This window comes from Vombatus ursinus, unplaced genomic scaffold, assembly GCF_900497805.2.
Source record: "Vombatus ursinus unplaced genomic scaffold, bare-nosed wombat genome assembly UNPS02014833.1, whole genome shotgun sequence".
NCBI lineage: Eukaryota > Metazoa > Chordata > Mammalia > Diprotodontia > Vombatidae > Vombatus > Vombatus ursinus.
Genome location: NW_020954611.1, coordinates 2,332,801 through 2,345,930, shown reverse-complemented (window position 1 = coordinate 2,345,930; position 13,130 = coordinate 2,332,801). Strand labels below are relative to the sequence as shown.

Genomic DNA, 13,130 nt, shown 5'->3' with positions numbered 1-13,130 from the left:
CGGAGAGCACACAGTTAAACATTTGCAGGCGAGGATTCTGATTGGAAGAGCTGGGTAGAGCTGTCCAGGAAATGGCTCAGGTTTCAACAGAGGCGGGGAGTGACCTGATGAGGAGAAGGGAGGAGAGGAGAGAGTGAGAGAAAGAGAGAGAGAGAAGGGAGTGTGTGTATGTGCGTGCGTGTGTAAGTGCAGGAGAAAAAGCGATCTTAGACTTGACAAAGCTTTCAAAATTCCAACGGGGAATTGTGCGTGAAGTCTACCTGGTTCCGAGACGTCTCTTTTTAGAGAGCTATGTTTTCGGCTGGAAACTACTCTTTACTTTTCCAAAGCTGGAGGTGTTGGACAAGCTTTAACTGTTCAGAAGTGGAAAAAAAGTTGTGTTGATGAAACTTAAGGGCTGATTTCTTTCTTTTTCTTTTCCTTTTTTTCTTCTTCTTCAATTTGAAGATTGCCGCGGATCACAGGAATCATGTTTGCACTCTTCCATAACCTGGGTTTTGCATCCAAGTTTTGAGTACCTCGAACCGGGAGTAACTGAGGGACAATTGTTTTCTTCTGGTTGTTTTTCCCCCTTGAGTTTTCCCCCAAAGGGACCCGGGGTTCGTCACTTTGATTCATCCTGTACATACGCGCCTGCTGCTGGGGCAAAAAGGCAGATCGCATTTTCTCGGAACTTTGCCATTCAAGGTAATTGTCCTGGGGCTGCACAAGTCAGACCCGAACCGATACAAATGGGCAATACAGAAGCCGGAGGGAGAGACGCCGCGGCGGCCCAGAGAAGAACTCTGGTTGTGAGGCTGGGGGTGGGGAACCCTACGGGAGGCTGATTCCCCATTCCCCTTTATTTTTGCTTGTGCGCTTACTTGCAAGGAGTCGGGGCCGGCTGAGACGGTTCTGGCTCGGGGTTGGGTGACTAGATGTAGTTGTCTGGAGCTGAGTAGCTCGTCGTCCAGCTCTCTGTCTCCTTTTGCAAGCTCCCCTCTTTCCCTCCTCCCCAAGCCTCCCCTGTCAAAACTGCAGCCTGACTTCTTCCCCAGTGCCCCCTTCCTGCTGGCGCCGCGCTTTAGATTCAGATTTAGCAAGCGACGCTGCGCGGAGGCTGGAAAGGCAGCGAGGATGCACCCAGACACCTCTTCCTTCCCACTCCTCCCCCCCAGAACGGCTTGCTGGCGGGAGCGCTGGTCCAGGGGAGAGGCGGCGCTTTCGCAACGCCGGATCACTTTAGCTCAGTGGCTCCGGCACGTGAGATCTCCATCCAGGATCAATCGAGATGAACGCCGCCCCTCACCCCCCATGTCTGTGCCCCGGCTGAAGAGATCGCTTACTCCCTCCGCCCTCTCCCCGCCCCACATCCCCAGTTATTATCCAGCTAATTCTCTTCATCTGCATTAGTTCAAATGCGCGAGAATGTGTCTCTCGCTTGGGATGGAGGGGATTTGTAGACTTTCCCTTAGGGCTACCCAGATTTCCCGGGAAACCTCAGCACCACTCCCTAGGACGATGTCTCCGGAGAGGGCGACGGGGTGGACTGAACGGGATCTAGGCTTATCGGGATGGACTCTTTCCCTTCACAGAGATGGGAAGGAACTGGAGGGCTCAACTCATTTATTCCTGCTTTCCCTGACTTGTGTTAGCGCAAAGGAGGGGAGGAATGTGTTGAAATGGCAAACTTGAAAACTTGTGTGCTATTCCTCTTCCCCGAGAGGGACACGCTCACCCTGCACATGGAGTCTGAGCATACTCGCAAAAAGCCGGGGGTGCCTATGGGGAGCAGCAGTGGTGGGTTTAAGACACTCTGAGAAAATTAGATACAAAAGTAACTTAGAGCCCCAGAGCCCAAGGTGGGCGGGAGCCTTCAGAGATCCTCCCGGTGTTTTCCTACAAACTTTTTTTTTTTTTGGAAACCCATAAATTTCCCTTTCTCAAATGAATAAAATGTATTTTTAAAGCAAAAGCTATCTTTTCACACAGTGAACCATTATGTGTTTGGTGTGAAAAGCTATCAACATTTAAAACCCCATTGTCTGCTTTGTACCATATCCCTGTAAATCTTCTACTAGCCTTTACTCATTTTCATCTGAAAAGCCTGTTTAGTTTGAATAGAAAGCAATCAGTAGCTCCTCCAGCTCTCCCTGGAATGTCAATTAATATGCAGATTTTTCCACCACCTCTTTAGTGGTGAAAGATTTGGGGAAAACAGGATATTCCAGGCAGGCAAATGAAAGAAATCCAACAATGAAATTGGGAGGAAAAAAAAAAAAAGACCCGGGCTGCCTACAAATTCTCATTACGCTTACAAGAATTAACATGTAGGGACCGTAGTACCAAGTCTGGGACTTTTTTGTTTCGAGATTTAAATGTGTGGAGGAATTTTATTTTTACATTAGCTGCTGCACTTTGTTAGCTCCCGGTTCCCTGGTAATCCCTTAGGAGAAGCTGAAAGGCTTGTATCTTAAGTTTTTTCCTTTGGAGGTTAAGGAAGTCTGCCCCGCTTTGGGTCTCCAGACTGGGTACTTCACTACGTTAGCTTCTGTTGACTTTCTTGACATAGTATCTACAAAGGAGAAATCTCTCCTAGGAGAACTGAACATAATTAAATCAACAATGGCATAGAGGGAAAAAAAAGAACATTTAAAGCTAACCTTTACTAACACGAGTCCTTCACTAATACTTATGTGTAGGGTGGGTTTTGCGTTTTTGTTTGTTTGTTTTTTTAAAGTTCAGATGTAGCTTGGATGAACTAGGGCCATCCTTTCTGTATCCCAAGCTGCTTTCTCCTGCCTGTCTGTTTGGCAAAGTAATTTGGGGTATGTGACGAGGTGAAAATTGACTTGATGAGGGGTGGCCGGGAGAATGATCAATCATTGGAGGGCTGACAGCACCTCCCCACGTACAGGCTGAGCCGAGAGACAGAGTTCCCTTTCAAGGGGAAAAATAAACACTACGTGCGGCTTTCACTGAGTCTGAGACTCCAGGAGGGATTATGGTATTGTAGTCAGGAAGCTGGGATTGTGGAGGCCAGAAGCATGCTGGGGCTGTGTTCCAAACATTGAAATAGAGGTACATAATTATCCAGTGTAGGAGGTCCTGCCATACATTGGAAACTCTGGCGGGGAACACTAGGAAAGAGCTTGATTTTATTGAATGTTGTCATAGGCCCTGGCCACCCTAAAATGAGGCTATGTTTCTTTGATGAGTGTTTAATGTGGAATAGTCTAGGTGCAGGATTGGTCGCAGAAGATAATGGCATCCATGGACCTGAGCTTCAGGTTTCTGTTTCTAGGATGCTGTTAGGGTCTCTGGGGCACTACACACATTTTGTCATCTTAGAAGGTCTGTCGAGATAACTGCAAGAAAGAAATCGACTTTTGATTGGAGTTCTGAAGGAGTTTTGCCAGGATTCTCTTGTTTGTAGTGAAAGATTGTCAGGATGCTGTAATCAGCATACTCCTGAAGGATCGGGAAGATTTTTTTTTAATCCACCTGGAGAATATTTGTGGTCATCAGCAAAAATAGGTTCATTCATCTTCCACTTCAGATGAGTGTAGATGCTTTAGAAATAGATACAGTTATGATCTGAAAATTATACCACAGAAACCAGGGATTTTAGAAAAAGCAAATTTTTAAAAATTGGACTGAATTGAAAACAGGGTTCTGTATGCATGTATCTGTATGTCTTTAATGTATATATCTGTTTATCTCTGTATAAAACACTGATATGTGTATGCATCTATACATGTATTATATATACATATATGTATATGTGTTTTTAGGGGAGCAGAGTCTATAATTAACATAGAAAGTGCCCCCCCCATTAGATCTGTGGTTCTTTTGATTTCCCCTTCTGAAAATAGTGTTGCATCCTCCTTAAAACTGTTTCTGGCAATTATCTTTACAGTGGCAATGTTTTTAAGTTAAGGTCAGTGGGAGCGATTTGGGATATTATGTGAAAGCTCATGCAATGTTGAAATGTATTTCATAACTGGACCATCAAGTTGATTAGAAATTTGGGGAAAAGCTCTGTAATTTTGAAACCTTATTTTGAGGGTCATCATCCATAGAATGCAGAAAAAAGTGCACATTGTTATGTTCCAAGGGATTCACAGTCTATGATGTCTGAAGTTGTGATTAACTCTTCTCACTTTCCTTCTGGGAGTCAGATTCTCTAAGGCTATAAACTTCTCCCTTTGTAGAACAACAATAATATTCCCTTATGTTTACATGACACTTTATAGTTTACAAAGCACTTTCTTGTACATGTGTTCTTTATGACAACCTTGAGAGGTAGGTAGGGCAGGCGTGATTCTGCACATTTTACTCATGAAGAAAACTGAGGCCCAGTGATTTTAATGACTTGATGTAACTCTTATAATTAACAAGAGATGGGGGAGTGGTGCCGAGGCTTATTGGAAATCAGTTCTCTTCCTCATCACCTAGCCTGGAAGGTCAATGCTGTTATTGTCATAGAATCACAGATTTAGGGCTGGAAGAGATTATAAAGTCCATTGAGTCCAACTGCTTCATTTTGCAGATGAAGAAACTGAGGCGCAAAGAGGTCAAACAAGTCCAGTACTGTCTTCTTCTGTCTCCTATGAGGTATAGTCTGTCTCTAGGTTGAATATTTGAAAAAATTGCTAAAATGAAAAATAATTTGGTAATATTTTACCCTTCCATAAACATCCTACAGGAGAAGGCTTAATATAGGACTGAGGAAAAAACAAAATAACAACTTGAGTTCTTCTCTACAGCTGCCACTTATGAATTTTCTTCAAATAGTTGCTAACTTTAGGTTATTGGCCAAATCCTAGATCAGCATCCGGGTCTCAGAGATGTAGAAATGATTTAGGGTTTTCTGTTTGTTTACTCTTGGGCTTGGCTTCTCTCTTACTTATGTATTTAGATTATGTCAGACTGTTAATCTGTTTCATCCAGGTCAAAGGTGATTTCTCCTGGGTTAGGCTACTTTTGGTGAGAAGCAGTTGATGGATGGGGAACTAGATTGGTCATCAGGGGACCTGAGTTCAAAGATTATCTCTGAGACATTCTCTGAGTGACCTTGGACAACTTTATCTGATTGACTTTTGTCAAGTTGCTTAACCTCTTGTGCCTCAGTTTCTTTGTCTGTAAAATGAGGCAGTTGGAATCAATGGACTCTAAGTTCTCTTCCAGCTCTCAATCTATGATTCTATGATAATAATAGTACCTACCTTACAGGGTGGGTGATGAAGATCAAATGAAATAAGGAACAAAAGTACTTTGCAAGCCCCAAAACATTAAATAAATGTGAACTAATATTATTTGTGGTAGTGGGTATTGATTGACTCATGGTGGTAGAAGATTCAGGCTGGTTGGTTCACTCATTCTTTTAACTAAGTGGCCAGTTTGAAGAAAGAGTTAATGAAACATTTGCATTTGAAACTGATTTATGACCAGTGGGAAACTGGTAGGAATTGTTTTCTCTGGGGCTTCCAAACATTTGCTTTTATTCTGATGTGTTACCTTTCCCTTTTCCTTGGTACAAAGTGAAGGGCATTCTGTTCTTCCAGGCTGGTTGCTTGCCCAGCAGAAATGTGTCTGTAACCAGTGCTCTTCACATTTCTATTGTTACCAAGCACAAAGTTGAAGGAAGAGTAGTTAACAAACCCTATTATGCCAACTGGAGTATTTTTAACTTTCTTTTGTAGCCGCTGCTTGTACTGCCCTTGAAACTAAGGTCAGGATTGTTTCTCTTGCTCTAGGGAAGAGAGGAGTGATGGAGAGGGATCAAAATTTCCAAGTGATAAAAACAATATACATGGAATAACTGAAATACCTTTCTGGTTGTTTCTTCTCTTCTAGGGTACCCATAGATGGTCTTTTATTTCAGGTTTTTTTTTTTAAAGAAATAATCTTGACTTTTTAATGATTGGCATAAAACCCCAATCTTTTTTGGAACTGGATTCTAAAAATGCTGGGGGATCTGAGGTGATGATGGAAATAACTCATAGATAGTGAATGATAACTCAGTTGTTTTTTTTTTTTTCTTCGTATCAAAGAAACCCTCCCACTCTGGGTTTAAGGTAAGATTTTCAGTTGGCATTCAGGATGATTTCACTGACACACCAAATCTCTTTCCTTCTGCAGAAGGAGCAGTAGCAGCAGCAGCAGCCACAAACACAGCCACATTTCTGAGCCTTTCGAAGGCAGAAGGGATTGCTCGTGGTCCATGCTTGTTTAGAGGTGTTCAGATGGGATTAATGTCCACATGGAACTATGGAAAAGGACCCGGGATTGGCACAGTGAAGATGGTCAGCTGGGGTCGATTCCTATGCCTGGTCTTGGTCACCATGGCAACCTTTTCCCTGGCCAGACCATCATTCAATTTAGTTGAGGACACCACCTTAGAACCTGAAGGTAAGTTATTTCCTTACACTTCTTGGATCCCAAGTTTTGTTCCTATTTTCTCTATGTGGAAATGTTGTGCATCTTTGAAATTTTATTTTTGTGATTAACTGCTGCCTGTACATCATAACTGAAAATCCATTGAGAATGTTGGAATGGTCTTCAGGTTTATGATTGGAGGGGGGAGTAGCTTTAAAGGAGGAGAAATATTTACTGGGGAGACACAAGCAGGAAGATGCATCTTCACATTTCTGGTATTCTTCAGTTCTTTATTCTGAATGGGGAAGCCAGCAAACAGTTTACCCTTAGCTATCCCTCTCTTAGTTCCTTGGAAAGCTGTGAAGGATGAATGCTGTATTCATTATATGCATTCACTGCTGCAGCAGTCCAGCTTGGGAGATACACCTGAATAAAGTACAAACAGTTACTGCTTCTTAACAAAGGGAACTGTCCAGGGAAATCACCAAACCCCTGCATTATTGGCATTTACAGTTTTTTTTTTTTTTGGAATAGCTTGTCCTTCTGAAGTTTAGAATGCAGAAGTTAGATATCTAGCAGTCTTTCTGAATTTTAAGTTAATGTGATTTTAGTGAGTCTAGATCAGAAAAGCTTGGCATTGGTTTTTGACTACTTCTGAAGTAAATTGCACCCTATTCTTACTTATACATTTACCAGAACTGTCTCAATTTTCAAAATTTCATTTTAAAACAAGGTAGAACAATAAGCCTTAGTACTGAGGTTGAGTATATTTAGATATACAGAATCGGGTCCTCTGGTAGTCTCTTCGGAAATCACATTAGCCAAGTCTTTTGGTCGGCGTAAGACTGAAATCTGTCATCACGAAAGAATATCAGTAGCTGAGTTATTTTTCAAGTGGTAATCTGAGAATAAAAAAGGAAAAGCCAGACTCTCATCACCACTTAATGAACCTATTTGTTGATTGCCCACCTGGTGTCCCATTGCCTTTTAGGAGCATGCCTCCATCATGAGTGATCCCCAGCTTCAGATCAGCTGTTAAGGGGAAGCGTCAGAGTTAGAGGGTTAAATGATCAAGAATGTGATTACATGGAGGCCGGGCTGGAGCAGTGAAGATGGCACAAACATTTTCAGCTTAAAAACAAATGGTAGTGGTTTGTGATGGGGGTGGAGAGGGAGAGGACAGATTAGAATTCTTACATCAGGCGACACAAGGATTTCAAAAGGAACACCAGAAATGTGTGACAGTTATTGAAGAACAAGGTCAAATCTTTTCCTGCACTGAAACACTGTTAACCTGAAGTGATTGCGTAAGTCAGAATGCTGAACTTTTGTTAAGGAAAGGGAATGAGGACTTCATAATTAATAGGTCTGATGGCATAATAAAGGCTTTCATAGCCCGGAGAAGAGAGATTGGTGTGTGTTTGCAACTAAGATTGGAAAAGTTACAGATTTACTTCTTGTTATTCTTGTTGCAGATGTAATACAACAGAAACTTCATTTTATAAAATGATGTGTAGCTTAAAAATATTTATTTAAAGTCATTTTCAGAAAGGTCCTTGATTTCTGATGGATATGCCTGTATTTTTTAAAGTTCATCTTGCCATGAGTTAAAATGGATGTTTTCCTAATTGCTAGTTTTACCTTGAGTATATGTGATAACACAAGTTGGGAAAGTAATGCTCAGATTTAAAGAAAAAAATAAGTTCAGTAAATTATGTATTTTTTTTAAGAAAGTAGCCTTTTTCATCTGAATTTATATTTCTTTTGTTACAGTGTGGTAGTGAATTTATTTCAACATTATATGGTCATAGAGGATTTATTTTAAAATCCTATTAATTATATGAGAAAGATCATAGAATCTTAGGATCATAGATTCGAAGTTGAAGGGGACCTTAGAGGTCATCTTACTCATTTTACAGGTGAGGAAACTGAGGTAGATAACTCTTGCTCAGTTATCCAGGTAGTAAATAGTAGTGCTGGAATTCTAACCCAGGTCTTTGGACTCATATTGAAAGGAAAAGTAGAGTGAGATGTTAGTATCTGGAGAGAAACAATTCTCCAGAATGGTTCTTTGGGTAAAATTCCTAGTCAATCAATGTGTGGGAAATCACGAGAGAGTTGGGTGCTACTTCTGGTTTTACTGCTAAGTATTTGCCTGTTATTGGTTAAATATCATCCTCTTGGACTCAGTTTCTTTATCTGTCAATAAAATTGGACTAAATGATCTCTTAAGGCTCTACCCAGTTTAAAAAATTATGTGATGCTAGGCATTTCAGTCAAATATTTGATCTTAATAAGCGCATTTCCAGTTCTGTAGGCTATTGGTAGATGTGTTGGAAGCACATGCCAATGGTGTCCCTATGAAGAGTGTTGGATATTGACCAATTTTTCAATCAGCCATGCTTACTGCTGCCCATAGTATCAGTACAAGTGCTTCTACACTATCATATTCTACTAGGGCTTGATTTTCCCTTGAAAGAGTGTTTTGGTCAGAGATTGTTACTTAGAGAATCTAATTATATATAAGAAAATAGTTTAAAAATGAATACTCATTAGTCTTAACAACTGGATTTACTAGCTGTTTGGTTGCTGTTTTATTATCTGCTTTTAACTTCCCTGCTATATAATCATTGAGACATGATTAGAGCAAGGTGTTAAAAGCTTTGGTTTCTTGTATAAGGCTTTCTGTTTAAAATTGAGATAAAGTGCTTATTTTGGTGAATTTTTAGTTTTAGTAAATAACAAGTCAAACCTGCACCTATCATAGCCTTTACAGCTGTAAACGACTTCTCAGGTCAGTGTCATCATTTTTCAGGAGATGAATATGAAGGCTCAGATAAGTTTATTACTCGGCCTAAGGTCATATAGGAAGCAGGGCCAGGATTTGAACCCAAGTCCTCTGACTACATTCAGTATTTTGGCCAACACGCTCTCTTGCTTCTTTCTCATAAGAAATTCTATCTTCGGAGATTCTTGGTGGTTAATTAACTAGGAAGTTCAGTTTAATAATGTTTTATGGGAATTAGACTAGAGGAAAAAAGCGTCCAGATGGAAAAATTTCTAAAAGGTCCTCCTGTTTGTGAAAGGTCATTCTAACCCTACAGAAAGATGAATGACCCTTTACTCTATCATTTCACTCTATAGTGTAATTCTATCCCCAGTGTCTTGGCACTATCTCCAATCCCCCCTCTTTTTTTAGGTACAAAAACAAGCAGTATTTATACCCAGGTCTCATAAAAATTGTTTGTTAATGACAGACCTCCAGAAGGCTTTAATTTTGTCAAAAAACACAACTTACCTTTGAAATGAGAATTTATTATTTTCAGGAACCAAGTACAAAGTTAGTGGCTCCAGTAGATTGTTGATTAATACTTTGATTATTTAAAGTACAGTCAACTCTTGATATTACCCCTGGGAGGAGGCAGATCTAGCTTTCAAGTTGTTATTGACATTGTCACCTACTTTGCTTAATTAAGTCATTGTTGACATTAACAGGATCTTTGTTTATTCTAGCCCAGCTGGAGCTGGAATAAAAGTCCCTTTTTAAACCAAAACACTTAATTACTTACCCACCCCGGAGAAAGTATGAACCTGATAAAAGACACTAATTCCAGAGGGTAACTGCTTAACTTGAGTTGGGTTGTAGAAGGTGGTGCTGCTGGTGCCTTCACCAGGCTGGAGTTTCAGAAACATGCAGGATGCCAAGTTAGGTCTCCAAAGTATGACTTCCCTGTGTTATCTCAAGTATTCTAATACTAACAGCTCACTTTTGTGTTCTGTCCTAAGCACTGTCCTCAGCACTGTCCTCATAACAACCTAATAAAGTAGGTAATGCAAACATTATTGTCCCCATGTTTCAGATCTTAAGATGATAGGGTCATAGATTTAGAGATGAAAGGGATGTTAGAGATCATCTAGTGCTACCTCCTCCTTTTCCCTCTTTTACAGAAGAAGAAACTGAGACTCAGAAAAGGTAAATGACTTGTACCTGGTCACTTGGAGTAAGAGTCTGATGGAGCAATCAAAGGCAGAATTTTGCTCCTCGTCTCTTATACTTTGCCCTAAGCCAGGAAGCCTTGTAAATTCCTGAAGTATCAGATACACTCATATTTTAATATAGGTTTAAAAAATAACACACATCCTCAAGATAGAAATCATTTTAAAATTATTTATTGTTTTATATGATCTGTATCTTTACTATACTCCATTATTGTTGGTATGTAAGATTTGACTGTAACTTGAGAGTCTACTAACAAAGACTTATTCTTGCCTAGTTAAACTAAATACAGGCTTATGAAGCTGAACACACAAAGGAGTGCACATTCTTTATTAGTATGTAAAATATTTCACAACTCATACACAGACTTGTGTTTAATACTACATCTTGAAAACAAGCTTGGCAAAGCAGAGTAATTTAATTTCTCTGGTTTGGGTAGAATTACTATGTTAGTTGCTACCACCCATCTTTTTAACCTTGACTCCTAGACCCTCATTTTATAGAGAAGGAAACCGAGACTCAAGGAAACGAAGTGACTTGTGCAAGTTCATACCACTAATATGGATTTTAGTGTGAATTTGAACCCAGATCTGAGCCCAAATCTGTTGACCTTTCACTACTCCATACCAATCAATCACCTCTTAGTCCTCTTGCAACTTTAACTTTTCTATGGTCCTGTTATCCTAATCTCTGCAGACCATTATTGGAAGTCCTTGATTTCTGTGGGTCTGTAAAATGGAAGGGGTTGGATTGGATAAATTGTAGGCTTTGTCACCTTGAACTTTCTGTGACTGATTCCATGCCTTTACAACCTTGTTGGAAGTCAAAATCTAAATGCCTTTGTAGCCCAGGGTAAAGAGATGCCAATGTCAGACATAATGAGTAATTAAAAGGACACGAGAAAGCCGGCAGCTCTGTTTCATCAGGAAAGGTTTTGTTTGTAGTTCACATTTCCAAATAAAATGCAAGGAATAGCCATTCAGCTTAGAGATGTTTTTTTTCTTGTTTACTTTGTAAGGACCATGGTGAAGAAGCCACCACCCATCCTTAATACTGGTAGGACATCATTGTAAGGTTCTCTCCAAACTGTCTTATTAATCTTTAATTGAGGACCTAGGAAATTTACTTTGGGATTCATAAAACCAAGTCTGTGGTCTATCTGTTTTCCTTGAGCTAGCTATTACATGCATTACATGCTTGCATCTGCATAGATGACTGCCTTTAGTGGGAGGTTCAAAAATGGCTTCTTTTTCCTCCACATTCTCAGATTTGTGTTTCCCCTTCCCCACCCAAGTGCTACTGACCTTTTAAGCTTCATGCTGTGACATATAAGTATGCTACCTTCGTAGACCTTGGAGACCATCTAGGCCATCTCTCTCCCCACTGCATTTTATAGATAAGGAAACTAAGTCCCAGAAAAGTGACTTGCCTAAGGTCAGAGGAACATTAAATATTTAAATCAGTCTCATTTTTTTCAAAGACTGTCCAGCCACAGAGAAAATGCAAGATGGCAGCCAAGGAAAGGAGTAGACTCCAAGATGGAATGGAGTAGCCCATTATTATCCTCATGTGACCTCCCAGCTCTCAAATTATTTATTTATTAACTCTTCAGGGTTTTCAGAAAGTAAAGGGTCTTTGTTTCAAAAGGTGAATTTTCACCATACATTTGGCATCCTTTTTAGACTCTTGAGATTTAGAGTGGCCTTTCCCCACCCCCCACCCCCATTTTGCATTTGCCCTCCATTTAAACTCTTGAGTTTGCCAAACACATAGCTACTGGATTTGTCTTCTATATATCTGACTCCTTCCTATGCCTCTGGTGTTCTGCTGAGCAAGAAGAGAGTGAGGTGCCGAATGATCTGTTTGAAAAATGGAAGTGGTTTTTGTTCTTCAGACTTATCATGGGGCATCTTTGCAAGGAGTGTGTACAAGACCTGGTAGCAAAGTTCCTAATTTAAGGACTAGTTCACTTGCAGGATTTTTGACACAAGATTAACTTGAGCTCCGTTTTGGTTAGCTGACAGATAATCACCATGGGATCTGATGACCTCCATCTTTCCTTTCTGTAGGGGTGACTTCCTCCTATTGCTTACTAACAGAAAATCCTTTTGGAACAACTGGGAAGCCAGCCCACGTTTCTACCAGGCCTGGAGAGGCCTTGTTGCTCTTGATTTCAAGTCTCTTATGGAATCTGAGGCCAATTTCTCCATCTTGCTGCATGAGGGGTAGGATCAGGATACTATAGCATCCTTTGATAGCAGGTGAGGGATGAAGAGAGGAGGTCACGTAGCCATGCATTTCCAGGCCATTAGCAAATAGGAAAGTTCCATAAGAGGCCTCAGTATTACCTGTTTGGTGGTATTGTGGTGTTTGGGGAGGCGGGGCAGTGGCTATTTTAATCTCTTATCCCAGGGACTGTCATGAGAATGCCTACATCTGAGTTTTATGAAAGTGCAAGTTTCGAAATATTTTCCCTTCCCACCCTTCTCAACTCTAATTGTCAGTGCTTAGAAGAACATAGTTGATAATTATAGATTCAGATCTAGAGCAGACCTTGGAGACCATCTAGGCCATCTCTCTCCCCACTGCATTTTATAGATAAGGAAACTAAGTCCCAGAAAAGTGACTTGCCTAAGGTCAGAGGAACATTAAATATTTAAATCAGTCTCATTTTTTTCAAAGACTGTCCAGCCACAGAGAAAATGCAAGATGGCAGCCAAGGAAAGGAGTAGACTCCAAGATGGAATGGAGTAGCCCATTATTATCCTCATGT

General features: G+C 40.5%; 1 protein-coding gene across 8 annotated transcripts in view; it reads left to right on the top strand.

Moving 5' to 3' along the window:
- The first annotated feature begins 422 nt into the window (after positions 1-422).
- Positions 423-13,130, top strand: part of FGFR2 (fibroblast growth factor receptor 2) — a 117,871-nt gene continuing 105,163 nt past the window's right edge. For 4 of the 8 annotated variants that reach the window (XM_027839807.1, XM_027839806.1, XM_027839804.1 and 1 more), the window contains exons 1-2: positions 423-687; positions 6,124-6,393. In XM_027839807.1, coding sequence (XP_027695608.1) covers positions 6,228-6,393 — 166 coding nt within the window. In that variant the 5' untranslated portion in view covers positions 423-687; positions 6,124-6,227. Of the gene's footprint in view, positions 688-6,123; positions 6,394-13,130 lie in introns of those variants that run through there. The other 4 variants (XM_027839805.1, XM_027839802.1, XM_027839801.1 and 1 more) reach the window with 1 other exon arrangement.